General features: G+C 46.2%; 1 protein-coding gene across 1 annotated transcript in view; it reads right to left on the bottom strand.

Annotated features, from left to right (window-relative positions):
* BAIAP3 (BAI1 associated protein 3) overlaps window positions 1-20,542 on the bottom strand; it is a 317,991-nt gene that overhangs the window by 112,487 nt on the left and 184,962 nt on the right. The window contains exons 6-7 of the mRNA XM_083153102.1: window positions 15,552-15,611; window positions 5,393-5,459 (exon numbers count right to left, since the gene is read on the bottom strand). Coding sequence (XP_083009228.1) covers window positions 5,393-5,459; window positions 15,552-15,611 — 127 coding nt within the window. The remainder of the gene's footprint in view (window positions 1-5,392; window positions 5,460-15,551; window positions 15,612-20,542) is intronic.

Below are 20,542 nucleotides of genomic sequence, written 5' to 3'. Positions count from 1 at the left end.
TGACTCTTATATATGTGGGCGGTCAGCTGACATCCGGTGATGTCAGCTGCCAGCCTCCCGCACTCACGTCACCCCCTCATTACCATGAAATGCTGGGCGTTCCCATATGGAAATGGGGCTGCCCGGCACCCACCCTTGTCCGCACCCCTGCTCGCCGTGTAGGGTGCGTGCACCCGGTGATCAGAATGTTCGCAGTGGGTGCACGCACCCTTTGCGCAGACGTACAACATCGATCCTCCTTGCGAATGCACCGAGGACCGAATGAAAATGAATAACCACCAGTGTCTGACATCAAGAAATATATCTACTCTACTTTTGTTAATATGTGCGAACATTACATTTACACTTTACTATACTGTATATAGCTACTTATTGCTATTATGATTGTTTAGCTTTGTTCTCAGTAGATACAAGGACTTGCAGTATATATACTTCGTTATTGTTACTATGCTGCTTTATTTTAATGTACACCCAGAGGCGTAGCGAGGGCGGTGCCGGCGGAGCACACGCTCCGGGCGCAGGAAGATAGCATGGCGCCGGAGCTGTGCCTGTGCCGGCAGCACCAGCTCGCCCGCCCGCTACCTGCCAGCCCCCCCTGTCAGTGTGTGTGTCCATGTGCGCACCGCCCGCCCGCTCGTGGCTCCCCCCGCTATGTCCAGGAGAGAGACGCGCTGTGCTGCTATGCAATATTCATATCTCCCGCTGGCTGGACCACTAGCGACCAATAGCGAGCGCCTATTGGCTAGTGGTCCAGCGGGAGCAATGAATATTGCATAGCAGCAGTGAGGGGGAGCCGTGAGTGGGCGGGCAGTGCGCACATGGACACACACACTGACAGGTGGAGAGGTCGGTGTACAGCTGCATCGGCTGTCAGTGTGTCAGCACAGGGGGAGGGAGGGAGGGAGGGGGGGTGCGTAACCATCGTGTACTCCCACCCTCCTGCAGCCAGCCACCCACCCACCCTCCTGCAGCCAGCCACCCACCCACCCTCCTGCAGCCACCCTCCTGCAGCCAGGCACCCACCCTCCTGCAGCCACCCTCCTGCAGCCAGGCACCCACCCTCCTGCAGCCAGCCACCCTCCTGCAGCCAGGCACCCACCCTCCTGCAGCCAGCCACCCTCCTGCAGCCACCCAGCCACCCTCCTGCAGCCACCCACCCTCCTGCAGCCACCCACCCACCTGCAGCCACCCACCCTCCTGCAGCCACCCTCCCACCCTACTGCAGCCACCCACCCACCCTACTGCAGCTACCCACCCACCCTACTGCAGCCACCCTCCCACCCTACTGCACCCACCCTGCTGCACACTACTGCAATCCACCCTGCTGCACCCTCCCTCCCTGCTGCACACTACTGCTCCCACCCTCCCTCCCTGCTGCACACTACTGCTCCCACCCTCCCTCCCTGCTGCACACTACTGCTCCCACCCTCCCTCCCTGCTGCACACTACTGCTCCCACCCTCCCTCCCTGCTGCACACTACTGCTCCCACCCTCCTTCCCTGCTGCACACTACTGCTCCCTCCCTGCTACACACTACTGGCGGTGCATTGAGTTGAAAATAGTGTCGGGGAGCCAGGAGTGGGCCACTGCACAGTTCTGTTCCCCTTGGCAACTAACAAATTCAGTCCCCCTTGGCATCGAGCATGAAGCCCCTTGGCAACGAGCATGAAGCCCCTTGGCATCGAGCATGAAGCCCCTGGCATTGAGCATGTAGGTAAGTGGCACTTATGTGTCAAATGTGTATGGTGTGTTATATAGTATGTCATGGGCATTGCGGTGTGTTAGATAGTATGTCATGGGCATTGCGGAGTGTTAAATAGTATGTCATGGGCATTGCGGTGTGTTATATAGTATGTCATGGGCATTGTGGTGTGTTAGATAGTATGTCATGGGCATTGCGGAGTGTTAAATAGTATGTCATGGGCATTGCGGTGTGTTATATAGTATGTCATGGGCATTGCGGTGTGTTAGATAGTATGTCATGGGCATTGCGGTGTGTTATATAGTATGTCATGGGCATTGCGGAGTGTTATATAGTATGTCATGGGCATTGCAGAGTGTTATATAGTATGTCATAGGCATTGCCGAGTGTTATATAGTATGTCATGGGCATTGCGGAGTGTTATATAGTTTGTCATGGGCATTGCGGTGTGTTATATAGTATGTCATGGGCATTGCAGAGTGTTATATAGTATGTCATGGGCATTGCGGTGTGTTATATAGTATGTCATGGGCATTGCGGTGTGTTATATAGTATGTCATGGGCATTGTGGAGTGTTAGATAGTATGTCATGGGCATTGCGGAGTGTTAAATAGTATGTCATGGGCATTGCGGTGTGTTATATAGTATGTCATGGGCATTGCGGTGTGTTAGATAGTATGTCATGGGCATTGCGGAGTGTTATATAGTATGTTATGGGCATTGCAGAGTGTTATATAGTATGTCATGGGCATTGCGGTGTGTTATATAGTATGTCATGGGCATTGCGCAGTGTTATATAGTATGTCATGGGCATTGCGGAGTGTTATATAGTATGTCATGGGCATTGCGGAGTGTTATATAGTATGTCATGGGCATTGCGGAGTGTTATATAGTATGTCATGGGCATTGCGGTGTGTTATATAGTATGTCATGGGCATTGCGGTGTGTTATATAGTATGTCATGGGCATTGCAGAGTGTTATATAGTATGTCATGGGCATTGCGGAGTGTTATATAGTATGTCATGGGCATTGCGGAGTGTTATATAGTATGTCATGGGCATTGCAGAGTGTTATATAGTATGTCATGGGCATTGCGGTGTGTTATATAGAATGTCATGGGCATTACAGAGCGTTATATAGTATGTCATGGGCATTGCGGAGTGTTATATAGTATGTCATGGGCCTCATGTGTGGGCTTATGTGTAATTGGAATTACAAAGTTCACTAAAATGTACAATGGGCATTACGGTGTGTGGTATAATGTTGGTCTGTGCCCACTTTTCACTGCGCAGGAGCCTCACCTACTACAAATTGAGGGGGGAGGGGGGGCGCGAAACATGCCCTTGCTCCGGGCGCCGTGGCACCTAGCTACACCACTGCGCACACCATTGGGAATCAGGTAGGACACGCTGGCAATGTTATTCTCATGCACATCCACATTGACATCAGCATGACATTCTGCAGAATCTACAGGTTGTCTGCAAGATTCAGCTTTGAAAATAACCATTAGGGAAGCCTAGTTCTGGCTTTCCCGTGATTTTAGTGCACATGACACAATTATCTCTCCCAGGTGGACCTCATATCAGCACAAAGTATATTCGTGGCTACCCTGTGAGAGCAGTGCATTGTGGAGACATCAGAGTGTTGCCTTGGAAGCTGGCAGCTGAAAGGATTCTCCTTGTCCTCATGAGCAGGTTGTGAGTTCAGACCAGAATAGAACAGGTGACTTCGCTGATCACTACAATGGTTTACAGTATATACCGTGGCATGCCTTGAGTTGGTCTCATTAACCCCTTGATGGGTATAGTAAGAGAAGTTACAGACAGTGTGGGGAAAGTACAGGAGTTTATAGCATTTGCTATTAACCAGCTCTGTCTGTAACACACATTCATATCCACAACCATTGCATGCTTATCACAGCTGCTGGCTTTACCAGTAGGGTGCTGGCACCTGGGGGTGTGTCACTAATCCCCAGGTGCCTATCACAAAATGATACCCTTGTACTTTAAGCAGATGGTGGCTGTGGAATGTGTGAGAAGGTAAGACCTTGTCTACGCAAAGTCACCTGTGGGGCTGGAAGTTTTGCCTGGGGTGTAGAGAAACCTTGCACCAGTGCGACTGAAAACTAAAGACTTTTGTGTTGCAGTATATAGACACCAGGGTTAAGCTATATAATAATAATAATAATAATAATAATAATAATAATAGCGCCCTTTCTCAAATAGGACTCAAGGTGCTTAACAGATGAATGTAATACAGTACAGGAACAATGAAGTACAGAAAGGCTTTTCATAAACAATACTTAAGAATTATGGAAATGCTTGAGTAAACAGGAAAGTCTTGAGTCTGTTTTTGAAGGATTGTAGAGTGGGGGCCTCGAACTGTGCAGAGAAGTGAATTACATATGAAGCCTTTACTGTGCTCAAAATAATCATCAACGTAAAAGTAACATCTGATGTTAAGAAAGGACATATAGCAAGTACTTTCCAAGAAGCAAAAAAATAGCAATTCAGTCATACAAAATGAATGGATCAAAATACGTTTACAAAATGACACCATAGCATAGATATACAGTGCAGTCACCCAATTATGGCTTAGCGTGTTGCACAAAGGTCCCCAATACAGTCTGCTACTGTATGTATCAGAGCCATATCCTTCCTGTGATCCAGAACAGGCTGAAACATTCTGAAACGCTCCCCGTGGCTTCTGTACAGATGTTGTGAAATAATGATACAAAATCAAAACTGTCAAATAAAAAAATATTTTGCTGCTGTACAATATGCGCAGCTTGTGATATCATGTCCTTCTGGGAACCTTCTATTAAAGTTCTAATAACATCATACTTTATGGGATTGGCAGAGTTCCCATGGATGCTCACCCTGGTCTTGGCTGTTGATGAAATTTCCGATATGAAGATAACGTGCTGCCTAGTAAATAACTAACTATCTGATCTGTATGTTTTTGGTGTGTACTCATTACTACTGTACAGTATGTTTATTTATCATTCTTGACCTTTTCCCATTAAAGATAATTACTAGAAACAGTGGCTTCAATAACACTACAATAATTATCAAATGAGGCACAAGGGGACACACAGTGAATGTTCTAGTGGTGTTCTTGAGCTATCACGGGGTCTGTGATAGAGCAGTCAGTATAATTCATTTCCATATAATCCGATTTGATGTGGATGCACCAAGTGTAAAGATCAACAGCAGACAACAGAGAAAGAGACGGATATATAGATATATACAGTCCGGAGCCAGATATTTCAGGAAACAAAGAACCATGCTGACATATGACGACCAGAGTGGGAACATCATTGGGATGGTGGCAGCTGTTGACCAGGTTTAGGCAGCCTGTGGCTCTCCAGCTGTTGTTGAACTATATATTTTAGCAAGCCTAGTTCAACAACAGCTGGAAAGCAACAGAGGTTGCCTATCTCTGTTGTAGACCAACATCTGGAGGTCCAGAGAAAGGAAGGAAGGAATAACTGAATCCTTGGCATCACAAGTGGATAGAGTGGAGATTAGGACTGAACAAAAGATGTATAGGACAAAAATCATTAGACATCTTTTACATTGGATGCAAATGCTGTAGGGATCAAAGTACTCAAAAAGACAGGAAACACAACCAAGGATAATCCCCAGCCTGATCACAAGCAAAATCACAGTATTTCCAATCAAACTCACCGTTGGCATCTTTGGCCAGGAGATTTCGTGCCTGAACAACGGTGACTGTTAAAGCGTACACAGGAGCCTAGAAGAAAGCAGACATCAAATAAGAACCTTAAACCTCTGATGTTGATTGCAGTGTAATATGTACCTCTTGGTGATCCGTCCATTTAGAACATACATTGTGTCAGAGACAGGAGATGCTGGTGCTCCTCTAGCGCACAACTGGTTTTTTATGGAATCCATGAGTGTAAAGGCAATTATGGTGCCAGAGGAGAGCATGGAAGAAGACCACTGAGCATGTCTAAAATTAGACCGGAGACTGGGAGAAAAGGTGCATCCATCACCTCAATAGGGAACCAAACTGCCAATCTTGGGGTATGTAATCTCTTCCAATGGATTCCTGCGGCAGTAAGGTGCACCAGGACTTGCAGCACAAAGTTCTTGGAACTGAAAAGGGGAAAGCAATGATGCCAGAGGAACAAAAACGGTAACACCTCAAGGATGGAATAGCAAGAGACAAACAGGGAGAGTTCCCAGGAACACAGTGACAATTAGCGACAGACGAGATCAGGGAACAGCTGAACAGGACACAGTAAGAATAAAACACTACAAATATAAGACATTATTGGAAGAGACAACGTTTATACACAGACACATGGAACAGATCCGAAGGTGTGGACTGAACAAACAAGGCCAGGTACAAAACAGGAGAGAGATGAGAATAGAGTAAGATCAAAGAGCATGACCTGGACAGGACATGACATGGTAAAGACCAACAAGACCAGGAAAGTAGAACAGAACAGACGCAGGCACAAAATGGTCAAAGAACAGCCAGACAAAAATACGAGGCAAGGCAAAATGGGCAGAATGGTCAGGGACTAAGGCAGGAGTAACAAACCAAGACCATTCCAGGCCTGGACTACGTGGAGACAACAGGAGAAACCTCCTCTGGACAGGCTTGGAATAGACATCAGCTGCAGAGTGTTACTACAAGGCAATGCTTGTTATCAAGAAAATGACAGACATATTTGTCATGTGCGCTGTGATTGGCATCTGCTATCCACGCTAGCCACGAACACTGTAAACTAGACAGTACACAAAGCGGTATTCTATAAACATTCTATACATGTTTTAGGTTTAGAATAGAAGACAGCAGGAGATTTTACATGGCTTTTTATTGATAATGACATCGCAGTATAAAAAAAGGCCCTTTTTGTCAGCGATATGTAAAAGGAATGCTATTTACACCTTTAGAAAGAATACAAATATATAACACAATGACAAAATCATATATTTATGTTGTTTCCCTGGAATGCTAGTAATAAAGTAAGAAAAGCAAGTAACTTAACATTGGCAGAACCATGCAGCACTGCGGTAGGGCAGATGTAGCATGGGCAGCTTCCGCACTGTGTTGGGGGAGAGACTGGCGAAAATCGCAAAACTCCAAGTCCCAGTATGCAGGGGAGGATTGCTGGGACTCATAGCTCCACAGCAGAACCCAATAGTTATTAATTCTATTTTTTACGCTGAAATCAGCCTGCTTCCCACTGCCCTGGGGCACCAGGGACAGCCCCAGGCTTCAGGCCGGGCAGGGTTCATGCTGGAGGGGGGACCCCTTCATTGGTGGGGATCCCCACTCCCCCTACTCATTTTGTCCCCTGTATTTTGGAACCAGGACTGTCACTAGACCCTGGTGCTGGTTTTATAAGTTCTGGGGATCCCCTTCATTTTTTAACCTGGAATGTCTAGAACCAGGACCAGCTCTTTGAGCTGGTTATGGCCATGGGGGGTGATTCGTATTCCTATTCTATCGATGGCTTAGGCATTCTGATTTTAAAATAGGAACAGTAATGTGCCTGGAATACGTATATGAATGCCTGTATATCAGCCATGGTAAATTCAGAATCAGACCTTCTGTTTGCTGAGAACTAAGGGGTCATACCATACAATGGTGCATACAGTGCAGTTTACTCAGCCTAATACAGCCACTTAAAAAGTGGAATAATTGGTAGACATAATACAATTGTCAGTAAGTGCAATTATGAACTTAGTCCCTTTGAAAATAGTGCTGCCGTAACCGCTAAGTGACAGAAGGATGTCACGATCCTCCACCGCATAAAGAAGCCATGTGTGTTACGTCTCTCTTTGTGTCCGCTGACCTTCACCTTTTCTTATACAGCTGCCTTGGTAAAAGCATAGATGAATCAGAATGGATGACTGTCATTCAGTTGCAATATGTCTGGGAAAAGGTCTTCTCATGTCTCTAGCAACTCTGATGACCAATTAGGTGATTTTAGATTTAACTGGCTACAGATAAGAGTATATATTATATTGTCCAAGAAGTCTGTATGGTGAGCAGTGGCGGATTTTACTAGTACAAGTTGGGTATTCCGTATCCGGATATCCCAAAACCGAAATATTCCAAAAACCGTAGGTTTTCAGATTATATTCGTTTTTTTATTGTTGTCCCCCCCCCCAAAAAAACACACCATTTATTCTTACCTCGTCCCCAGGTGTCCACGGTGGCCACGGGCGCACCCGTGCAATGCATCTTTGAAACCAGGGATGCCACTGAAGAGGAATCCGATGGCCATTGTGGATGCCAGGGGAAACCGTGGACGTCAGGGGACCGTCGGGGCACCACCTGGGGACCGCCACCCATAGGGCAGTGGCAGTGACTTCCCACTGGAACCGTCCCTGCTAATTACAGCCATCTGACTAGATCGCTTAGAAATGAAGCACAGATCGCTCCGTGTGTATGCCTCAAAGGAATTTGCTGCGCTATATAGGAAACTGTAAATAAATAGATAAATAACGATGGCTATGCGTGATCCCGCAGGTTGCCATCGCCCGCAGAGATAGTGCATGCACTGTCTGTCCTGATAGATCGCAGTGTTTAGCCTACCAAAACACTGCTCAGCACAGATCGTTCAGCCCACACCGTGGGTGCATGCAGGGCAGTAGAGAGCCTGGCTGGGCCCAGCTACTTTTAGGCGTGGCCTAATCATGGGAGGTATGGCCATACACACTTAGAATACTGAAAAAAAAAGTTCATTAAGTGCCTCTCCAGCAACACTGCAGCGCAGCACACAGCAACATGTGCTGGGTTGGGAAGAGCTACTGCTGCCAGGTAATGGGGGCCCCTACATCAGACCTGGGCCCAGGTAATTACTGCCCCCTCTCTTGGCACCATTGGGTGAATTGCTTGTGCCCTGCAATGTGTGCTGAGCAATCTGTGCTTAAGCACATCTCTCAGCACAGAGGCGTCCCCCCCCCCCCCAGTGTGTACGGGGCTTGCCCTCTAAAGGCCCCCATACACTATGCGATTTTGGTCCGATTTCATCCGATTTCGGCACTTTGTGCCGATAATCGGATGAAATCGGCCCAAAATCGTATGTGTGTGATATCTGATCCGATCCGATGCGCGGTCCCGTGCGCATCGGACCGGATCAGGGAGGTCGGACGGTCTGTACATACGATCACGTCCGACCTCCCTGTATGCATATGCCTGCCACCTGACAGGCATATGCATGCAGACACCGGGCGGGCAGCGGCCAGCGGTGGTGGGGGCGGGCGGCGGGTGCGGTGAGCGCTGCTGACCTGGCCGGGCAGTGTACTTACTTACACATAGCAGCAGCGGGGACGGGCAGCGCAGTGGCGGCTATTATATTTTTAAAATACTTGTCAAATGACCGGCCGCTCTCTGATTGGCTGAGAGCTCTCCGGCCAATCAGAGAGCGGCCGGTCATTTGACAAGTATTTTAAAAATCTAATAGCCGCCACTACGCTGCCCGTCCCCGCTGCTGCTATGTGTAAGTAAGTACACTGCCCGGCCAGGTCAGCAGCGCTCACCGCACCCGCCGCCCGCCCCCACCACCGCTGGCCGCCCACCACCGCTGGCCGCCCGCCCCCACCACCGCTGGCCGCCCCCAACACCACCGCTGGCCGCCCCCAACACCACCGCTGGCCGCCCCCACTACTGCCGCTGCCCGCCCCCACTACTCCTCACCGCCCTGCAGCTCCCCGGGTTTTTTTTAACATGGGATAAATCGCATGCGATTTATCCCATGTAAAAAATGGCACATCAAGTGCCAAATTGTATGTGAGCCTCCCGGTCGGCCTAATGTATGGGGGCCTTAACTGCTCACATTTCAGGTGCAATTACGGCTGACTTGCATATAGTCCTCAAAGTCTAATCTCCAATACATTTAACATAAGCTCATCCACTTGTTAGCAATTTCTGAAGATTACATTTTTCAGCCACTGGGTTTTCTTTTAACAGGTAAATAAATAAGCATTTCTAAACGCAATTGCTCTGAATGTGTCCAGTAACTGATAAGATGCAGAGCTATCAGCACCAGACTTTATTAAACTGAAGCCTTAGCTGAGTATGGGAAGACAGATGTGCAAACAAGTTGTGACAATGTCAATTCGGGAGCGTAGCACCAAAGTCATTTAAATTAAACCCAACCTTTTTAGTACCTGCAAGGCAATGCCATGGCGATGTAATTGTTTATTTCAAAGAAAAAACACAATAGCACCTCTGTGCAGCCGCGACTGTAATGGTGTGTACACGGGGGGGGGGTTCCTTTGCTATTCGACTTAATCAGTGGCAGCTCATGCCTTTAGACTTAAGGGGGGCTGCAATTTCCTGGGTACTGCTCATTGCAAACAGTCATTAATTATTTGTAGGTTATTAGTTTGATTTGCGCTGTACAAGTGTTTGTATGCAATTACTGTAAATAAATGATGTACTCATATGCACACAAACACCAGTACAGAGCAAAATACACACTTTTAAAAACTTTAATATTAATTAAAGTACACAAAATGATACTCTTAATAAAGATCTACACACAAATATTATTAAAAGAAAATAAACTTCCATGCACCTCTCTGGGAAATGCATACCTTCCTTCAGCTGCATCACACTGAGTGACTCACTGAAGTTTGGGCATGCTCACTGCAGAGAATTGCTTCTGGGCTGCACAGACAGCAGCCCATAGAAGCACTGTAGCTCTGGCGATTTGCACAGAATGGCTTCCTGTTGGGAGCTATTGCTAACACCGCTCCATGTACTGGCAGACCAAGAGGGGGAGATGTTTCCAGCTCTGTGTATGATGAGCAGTAGCAGCTTCCAATAGGAATCTACTACATGCTGCCCACAGGGTTGGACTGTTGCTGTGTCTGCCCTGCTGCTTCATGGAGACTGGTGAGAGGAGGTTACCAGCGTGTCAGAGACACAGACAGCCAGAACCAGAGCTCCGGAGGTAGGGGAGGGTGCCTGCAGAGGGATGCACTGGTGCGCTGGTGCTGTCTGTCTATGTCTCTGGTGTTGTGATTTTAACTGGAGGGGCTGCAGTCCTGCAGCCCTATAGCAGGAGCCGCCACTGGACTTAATATTTGATTGCTATGCAATCTTTGCTAACTCTGTACTATTTGCATACAATTCATGCAATCTACATTCAATCTGCACTGTATAGTCATTGCTGAACTGTCTATCTGGCTTTCCGATTTCAGCTGAACAGGAAAGCGCATCAGCATCAAATCGGGATATAAAGCATAAAAACATGTTCTATCTCCATTCAATGTCTATGCAATCCTGATTTCGATTTGCACCGTGTGCACACACCTTAAGACAGGTGGATAATGAGCCATTGGTAAGTAACACCTAACTTGCTCAGCTAAGGATTTACAGCCAATAAGTAATCTATGATCAGCAAATAAATAATCCCTATGAATGTATTTTATACTGTACATACAATACCTCTATAACCAAAAAGAGCTAAACATACATGATCTTCCCTATAGGATCCATGCTATAGAGGTAGAGAACACACCATGATCTTCCCTATAGGATCCAAGCTATAGAGATAGTGAACATACATGATCTTCCCTATAGGATCGGTGCTATAGAGATAGTGAACATACATGATCTTCCCTATAGGATCGGTGCTATAGAGGTAGGGAACATACATGACCTTACCTATAGGATCGGTGCTATAGAGGTAGGGAACACACCATGACCTTCCCTATAGGATCGGTGCTAAAGAGGTAGTGAACATACATGACCATCCCTATAGGATCGGTACTATAGAGGTAAAGAACACACCATGATCTTCCCTATAGGATTGGTGCTATAGAGGTAGTGAACACACCATGATCTTCCCTACAGGATCGGTGCTATAGAGGTAGTGAACACACCATGATCTTCCCTATAGGATCGGTGCTATAGAGGTAGTGAACATACATGATCTTCCCTATAGGATCGGTGCTATAGAGGTAGGGAACACACCATGATCTTCCCTATAGGATCGGTGCTATAGAGGTAGGGAACATACATGACCTTCCCTATAGGATCGGTGCTATAGAGGTAGTGAACACACCATGATCTTCCCTATAGGATCGGTGCTATAGAGGTAGTGAACACACCATGATCTTCCCTATAGGATCGGTGCTATAGAGGTAGTGAACATACATGATCTTCCCTATAGGATCGGTGCTATAGAGGTAGTGAACACACCATGATCTTCCCTATAGGATCGGTGCTATAGAGGTAGTGAACATACATGATCTTCCCTATAGGATCCGTGCTATAGAGGTAGTGAACATACATGATCTTCCCTATAGGATCGGTGCTATAGAGGTAGGGAACATACATGACCTTCCCTATAGGATCGGTGCTATAGAGGTAGGGAACATACATGACCTTCCCTATAGGATCGGTGCTATAGAGGTAGGGAACACACCATGACCTTCCCTATAGGATCGGTGCTATAGAGGTAGTGAACATACATGATCTTCCCTATAGGATCGGTGCTATAGAGGTAGGGAACATACATGACCTTCCCTATAGGATTGGTGCTATAGAGGCAGGGAACATACATGACCTTCCCTATAGGATCGGTGCTATAGAGGTATTGAACACACCATGACCTTCCCTATAGGATCGGTGCTATAGAGGTAGTGAACATACATGATCTTCCCTATAGGATCGGTACTATAGAGCTAGTGAACATACATGATCTTCCCTATAGGATCGGTGCTATAGAGGTAGTGAACATACATGATCTTCCCTATAGGATCGGTGCTATAGAGGTAGGGAACACACCATGATCTTCCCTATAGGATCGGTGCTATAGAGGTAGTGAACACACCATGATCTTCCCTATAGGATCGGTGCTATAGAGGTAGTGAACACACCATGATCTTCCCTATAGGATCGGTGCTATAGAGGTAGTGAACATACATGATCTTCCCTATAGGATCCGTGCTATAGAGGTAGTGAACATACATGATCTTCCCTATAGGATCCGTGCTATAGAGGTAGGGAACATACATGACCTTCCCTATAGGATTGGTGCTATAGAGGTAGGGAACATACAATGACCTTCCCTATAGGATCGGTGCTATAGAGGTAGGGAACACACCATGACCTTCCCTATAGGATCAGTGCTATAGAGATAGTGAACATACATGACCTTCCCTATAGGATCGGTGCTATAGAGGTAGGGAACACACCATGACCTTCCCTATAGGATCGGTGCTATAGAGGTAGGGAACATACATGACCTTCCCTATAGGATCGGTGCTATAGAGGTAGGGAACACACCATGACCTTCCCTATAGGATCCGTGCTATAGAGGTAGGGAACATACATGATCTTCCCTATAGGATCGGTACTATAGAGGTAGGGAACATACATGACCTTCCCTATAGGATCGGTGCTATAGAGGTAGGGAACACACCATGACCTTCCCTATAGGATCCGTGCTATAGAGGTAGGGAACATACATGATCTTCCCTATAGGATCGGTACTATAGAGGTAGGGAACACACCATGATTTCATGCCCTACCATTCAATAGGGCGTGGAGGGAGAATAGAACAGTGCCCCAAACATAGCCAGGCACCGTGCCCGAAGCATGGCAAGCGCAGAGAGCCATGTGAGGGGATGCAGTACACTTTGACAGTGTCCATGTCGACCATGCCGATATCCGGGCCTCCCCAAAAAGTTAAAACTTCATGTCAACCTTTTGACTGTCGACGCAGCCATTGTCAACCTATTTTATTTGTCAACCCAAGCCATCCTGACCTTTAGTGGTGGAACCAATGCATGCTGACTGACTAACTACTTGACAGGCACAAGTGTTTACCAACCTTGGATAGTAGAATATTGTTGTGACAGCTATAGATTCCCCCCTTCACATGGGAAAAGCACTTACAGTACAGTATGTATGCATTCCCCACCCCAGTGGGCTTATCGACGCTCTGTACCAGGCAATCTGCGTCTTAAGAGCGCTAATGAGCACATCTGTATGTGATAGATACTTGTCAGTATGCTGTGGTATCATTATCCGATTCAGGCTATTGTACCTTTAGATGGAATCCTACCTACAAACTGGGAACTGCATTGCTAATAATAGCTTGTTGTTGTTTTTATACCAGCGCGGTGATCAATGTTTGTATGTCTGGTAAAATACAGCGGATTCTGTAATTAGCTTTCTGTTTAATGTTCTTCCGCATAAACACATTTGTACCTTTGGCTTCACCGGCTTTCCTGTGCTCGGAATGGAACGCTGTGCTTAATTTGAGAGCGGATCTCACACAGTACAGAGCACACGCTGAGAGGACACAAAATTACCTTTAAACATCCGAAATTGTGGGACTAAAAGAAATGTAGCGGAACAGTGTTTCTGCTCCGGCACAACCAGGTTCTGCAGTCATATACTGTATATCGCTTGGCAGATGTGCTATTTGTTCAGAGGTATACAAACATACACTAGCGATCCCCATCTTGTAAACAGCCTACTATGAAAGAGACAAAGGGCCTTATTCAGAACTGTTCGCTAGAATGTACGAGAACACATCCCCCAACAGAGGGTCTACACATGCACATATACTGCCAACCATTGAAAACGGGGGCGAATTCGGACCCGAACTAATGGGTCTGAATCGGCCCCATAGATCACTGCAGATGGCAGAAGATCAGACAGGCACTGTGTATATAGACCTGATCTGACTTGCATTGCAAGGTAAACAGCCTTTTGCACTGACGGCCATATCTTTCCCTCCTGCACATGACCACATGGTCTCTGGCTTAGAATGTGAAACCGCTGCACATATTGGGGGAATAGCGGGGACTCACTGGAATGGGCAGCATTTACTGAGGGCAGCTGCAGCCTCTAGTCTAGGTAGTAGTCACCCTTCACCTCATTTCCTTGCTGCTGAATGGATAGATTTGAGATATACCATACCTCCCAAACCTTGTCAATATTCAAATAGGGTCACTCGCGAGCGCCTGAAAAGGGGGTGTGGCATATGTAAATGAGGCAGCATATTACGCAAAATAGGCCACGCCCCCATTTCCAGATGCGAATAGACGCTGTGCGCACAGTGTCTATTCTGTCAGATTGGGGGGGGGACAACTGCCCCCCCGCAGCGGGACACTGCCGGCCGCGGGAGGGATGCGGGAACGTCCCCAAAAACCGTGACGTTCCCGCGTTTAGTGGGACAGTTGGGAGGTATGGATATACTGTACATGAGAGCTGGACACAAGCCCAGAGTGATGCATGTTGGTGCGTCACAAGGACCACACTTCCTTCCCCAGGTGACCACACCCCTTTTTTATTTATTTGGTGCAGTGACTGACACCAACTCCAGCGCCGCAAACGGTTTATGGTTTATATGTGTGGAAATAATTAATGATAATCGTTACAGTACTTGTTATATTTTACATACAGGTCTTATTTTAGGTGTGGACAAAGTATAAAAACATCATTACTTTCATTAGGAACACATATGGAAGGTGAGAGACATTTTGATAGGTGGAACAGCTAGCACTCTACAAAGTATTTCATCATTAATGTTTTCACAGCACTTTTTTGCATTCATTTTGAGCACCAACATCCCTGCAAGCCATGTTCAAAATATCTGCTAAAAATGCCAGCGCCGCTCACATTTGCTATATAAATTCAAATAAAAAGTGTCGTGTAAAAAAAAGATTATATTTCCCATCTAAGGTGAACATTACAGGTCATTATGATAAATACAACTGTTTGCTTGGTAACTTCACACCTATTTTGACAAATTCACTTGACACTCAAAGGGTTAAATGTTCCGGTCAGCATAGAACACATAAAACAGCAGTAGTCTCTGTTAAGCTGCCACGTTACCTTTGACTCTTTGACACGCATCAGGATGGACCCATGATCACTCTCGCTCATTTCAAAAACCTGTCAAAATAAAATATATTTTTTTCCCAGTTTGTATCAGAGTAACAGAAATATAAATAAATGTACAAAGCAGTGAGAAAGAGGTTTGTGTCAAATTATCCAGCGTTCCTGAATGCAAGCTGCCATTTGTTTGCAGCAACTCAGTAGCAGCAGCTCAGCAAATGTACAATGACATTTCCAGGGCCAATTACCTTTGACTCTCGTCTGCTTCATATCACAGCGCAGAGTTTGTGGCGCTAGGTCTGCCTGCAGGATTTCTGCTTAATGGCACAGATATGTAACACAAAGTGTTGCCCACATTGTTCCCTGAGCCTAATTACACATTCCTGCAGACGCTTAGGGAAATATGTACAAAAGTGCTGTTTAGTAGGCACTTTGTGGATGCGATGCTGTGAGTCTGATCGCAGGATTCTGCCATTAAACCCCCTTAGGGTCTGTAACAGCAAAAGCCTTCTCAGCATTAGCCACGGAGTTTCAGTCATCTGGATCATGAAAATGTGATTGTACCCATGAGATTACCAGCCTAATGCTGACTTACACCAGCCTCCATCTTGGTATAAATGACATTAGGGTACCAGGGTTAACAGAGAAATCTCGTGGCACTACAAATGTCAGCATGCACTGAAAAGACCAGGAGCCTTATTGCTGGCTGGTTCACCATGGTCCAATGTACATGGGCCCTTATTGTGATCGCTTCGCTCAGACCCGAATTGGGCCAGTGTACCGATGTTGTGCGTATGTCTGTATGCAGGGAGCGAGCGGACTCGGTGAGAAGACCGGTCGCCGAGTGCTCGCTCCTTGCCTTCCGAGCAGGGGGTGGAGAGGGGCGTTGCGGCCTGATCAGAATCATTACCATATGCGCACACCCTGCATTTCATGGGCGTTCCCATGAACCCGATGGGCACGTATATGGAAATGCAGTCGTGATGTATGTGCGGGGGGCGGACAGCTGTCAGCTGCCCGCCCATATCCCTTCTTTTCTTCGCTCATATGTACAAGTGGTCTAGACCACTCGTGCATTGGTGAGCGCTTTCCACATCATTCGATGGTCGCTGGCCATCAAATGATGGGGCAGGTTCCCACAGGCATTCGAATGGATGTCCACATAAAACATCTGTTTCCATGCCGATCGGCCTAATTCGGTGTGCAAATGGGCGGGGCCGGCTATCCACTCGCAAGGCGGGGTTTGGTACATTTGCTTCAGCCCTGCACGGTTCCGAGCAAAGCGATCAGAATAAGGGCCATTGTGTAATTAATAAGGAAGAAATAAAAATACCCTTTGTATTGAACGTACTGCTCCAGAAGAGTATTTTCAGCTAATCTGGCTAGTTAAAGCTAGGCATCCAATCATAAGATGTCTTTTTCACTGCCCAGCCAATCACAGATGTTTAATAAATAGAACCTTTAATACGAATCTGGTGCAAGAAGTTGGCATTGGTTGTAGCAATAATTAGGTGATAGTGCTATCCAGGGCCGGATTAACAATGGGCCTGATGGAGCTACAGCTCCAGGCCCACTGTACAAATAGGCCCATTTTGAAGCTAAGGGCCAGGGCTTTCCAACGAGCCCGGCCCCGCATTGCTAGCCCCTGGGAAACCAGAGATACCTCCAGGCTAATCTGGAACGTTTTCCCCATAACATGGGACAACCCCACCTGGTTCCAACAGCTGCCAGTTCCCCCTCCAGCATCACAGAAGCTCGAGGTTGATCTTAGTCGAATCCAAATCGCTGGGTCTTCAATCTGATACAGACTGATCCATATGGGTTCATTGGTTCTAGAGATATTGTGGGTAAACCGATTTTTTTCATTTCTGAAATGTAATTTCATAGCTGTTGTTTGAGGACAGATTTATCTGGAACCAAACGGCCCAGTTTCACGGGACCAAAGTCATTCGAAGCCCACTTAAAAGTTCTTCAATATGATACTGGTCTCATGTAAATGGGTTGGTTCCGAAGATATAGCTGGTTGTTTAAATGGGGGGGGGGTTTCTCCCCCTCACACCAGAATATGCAGGGACTAGGCTGATATAAAAGGGCCCAGTCCCTGCATTTTCTGGTGTGAAAGGGGTACTATTTCAAATAGTCGGGACCTGCAGTGCTCTGAATACAGCCCCCTGCTCTCTGCCAGGCTGTCAATGGCTGTCATTTCTGCCCGGTGGCGGCTGTCCCCCAGTTACCACGAGCATGTATTTCCCCTTGGCAATGAGCATGGAACGCCTGGCAATGAGCATGTACAGATGGAGCTGTCTTAAACTTTGCAGGCTCTGGTGATGCTTTCCGCCGGCTCCCGCCACGGGGGCGAGAGTGCACATGATGCTCGCATGCCCCGTGGCAACGGAGCTTCCCCCGGGTCCCCGCCGACATCACCGGTCCCCCTCGCCGGTCCCCCTCGTCGTCCCGACCCCCCCCCTCCCCTGCCCCGCCGACAGAGGATTGGGACTCGCGTGCGCATGAGACCCACGCGCGTTCCAGTTAACTGTAGCACCTGTCTGTCAGGTCTCACCAGAGGGGAGACTCTGACGAGTCCCGGCCAAAGATGACAGGGGCTACATCTGTAGGTAAGCAGCACTTATGTCAAATAATTTTTAATAGGCATTATGGTGTTTGGCATAATAGGTAATGGACATTATGGTGTGTGGCTTAACATGTAATGGGCATTATGGTGTAAATTTTTAATGCGTGCCTTTGGCGCGCAATGCCCCTGTTTATGAAGCATATTGTGCATTATTGCTCAATCTGTTTGGTATAGTGTGTATTTTGGCTCAATACATGTGGCAAAATGTGAATTTTGCCTTAATCAGTGTGCCATAAAGTGAATTTTGTCTCAATCCGTGTGCCATAGTGTGAATTTTGGCTCAATCGGTGTGAATTTTGGCTTATTACATGTGGCATAATGTGTAAGAGGCAAGTACAGTATAAGGGGGTTACTATTGTGTTACATGATTTGTATAAGGGGTATATGGTGTGGTACACTTAGGTGACCACATAAAAGGCGCTAAAATGTTGTCTACCAAGTTTCAGCTTTCAGTATTTTTTTTATGACTGGAATGCCGCCTCACCCCGCAAGTATCTTAGGACATCGGCATCTTGCGGGTGCACGTTTGGATGGCGCCCACCAATATATTTCCCTGCCTTTTCCAGGCATATATAATTAGTTGAAAGTGTTTACACAAATAGAGATACACCCATGATCAGACCACCCAACCAGAACACTGGCCACACCCCCCACATTATTAGGTGCTGGCCACAACCCCTATTATTGCGCATAATAGGCCCTTGATAATTTTCAGCTCTAGGTCCATTTAGACCTTAATCTGGCACTGGTGCTATCAATAGTTCATCAAGAGTGTCTGTGGGACAATTCATATTAAGTAACCAGAACATTCAATGTACAGTATGTTACAGAGTGGGACCTGACTGCTGGGACCTGACTAAAATATCACATTTTAGATGCATTTTGTGCATTTTTTAATGACAATTGACAATGCTTAGGAGTTATATATATATATATATATATATATGTATATATATATATATATATATATATATATAAAATGTTAACAAAGAACAATAGGCTGGACTTATTGTCTGGCAAATCCAAACATATATTTATAATAAAAAAAATCTAGGTAAAAAAAATGGGTAAAATTGACTAAGCATTGATTTTTGGACGATTTGGTTTTTCTGTGATATCCTGTCGATTTATCAAATCTGAGACTTACTATAGGCAAAAGCGACGGCAAATCGGAACAAAAATTATAACATATATAACATTAGACAGTAATGCACATCCTGGATTTACTAAGCTTCATGTTAGTAAACCCATAGAAAAGACCACAGCAGAATAGACCTGAGTGTAAACGGTGCACAGCGCAGTATGATCAGTGCAGGGTTTGAAGTGTAAAACCGTAAATAAATGGTAAATAAATGAATGTGTGAGTGAGTGTAACGGGTCCTGGATCTTTCAGCCCGGTGTGAAATGTAACAAGTAAAATGGATAGGATATAAAGGCCGGAGCAGAGAACTGCACAAACATCTTTCAATAGTGGATTCTGCTGTGACTTCCCATCTGTTCCATGTCCACTAATGAAACACATTAGGCCAGTAGCACATCAGACATACAGGAAGATTAAGGACATCATTGTATTCAGAAGAAGAACATTTCAGAACATACTGTATATATGATTAGGGTGCCTACAATTTAACCATCGTAAATATGATTAAATACAGTAAGTTCTGTATGCTTTCTGTAACATCATGCTAAAATGTCACGTGTGTATTTTCACACATCTATTTTGTATAGATCAGGCACAATATTAACTGACTGTTGTGCTCATGTGTGATTCAAATGACATTTTCCAAGCACCCAATCTAACAATGTGAACATTTGTGTCTCCTGTGCCCAGTGGCAGAGTTTCAAATAGGGGAGCCAACCAAACTGACTCACTGGCAGTTGGTGTATAGCCCCTATTTGAATTTTGAACTGTGCTGCCGCTCCACTGCCGGTGTCCATGGCACTGTCTCAATACTGGTGTGCATTGAAGCCCATGGTAAGCCAAAAATAATTTTTCTGGGCTTCATTGACTGTTAACTTTTGCACTCTAGGTCAGGCAGGGTGCAGATAATACATCCAAAACACCATGGGTGCAATATATCCTGTGCAAATGAGGGGCCTGATTCAGACCTGTTTGCTAGTTTGCGTATACTCACAGCCTAGCAAACAGGTCAGCACCACCTGCCAAAATGCCCCCTCCCCCCCGCACATCCCCGCACTAGCATGCAAGGGGATGTGTACGAGAACACATCCCCTCGTATGCCTCAGAAGGGGAGAGAAATCATTCGATGGTCGCCAACGATGTATTAATTAATTGTAGTCATTGTATAAAATTAGATACACTTACACTTATGTATGTCATGAAAGATCATATTCA

This window comes from Crinia signifera, chromosome 7 (genome assembly GCF_055691185.1).
Source record: "Crinia signifera chromosome 7, ASM5569118v1, whole genome shotgun sequence".
In the NCBI taxonomy this organism is placed as follows: domain Eukaryota; kingdom Metazoa; phylum Chordata; class Amphibia; order Anura; family Myobatrachidae; genus Crinia; species Crinia signifera.
Note: the sequence above shows the minus strand (reverse complement) of the source record. Positions and strands in the feature narration are given on the sequence as shown.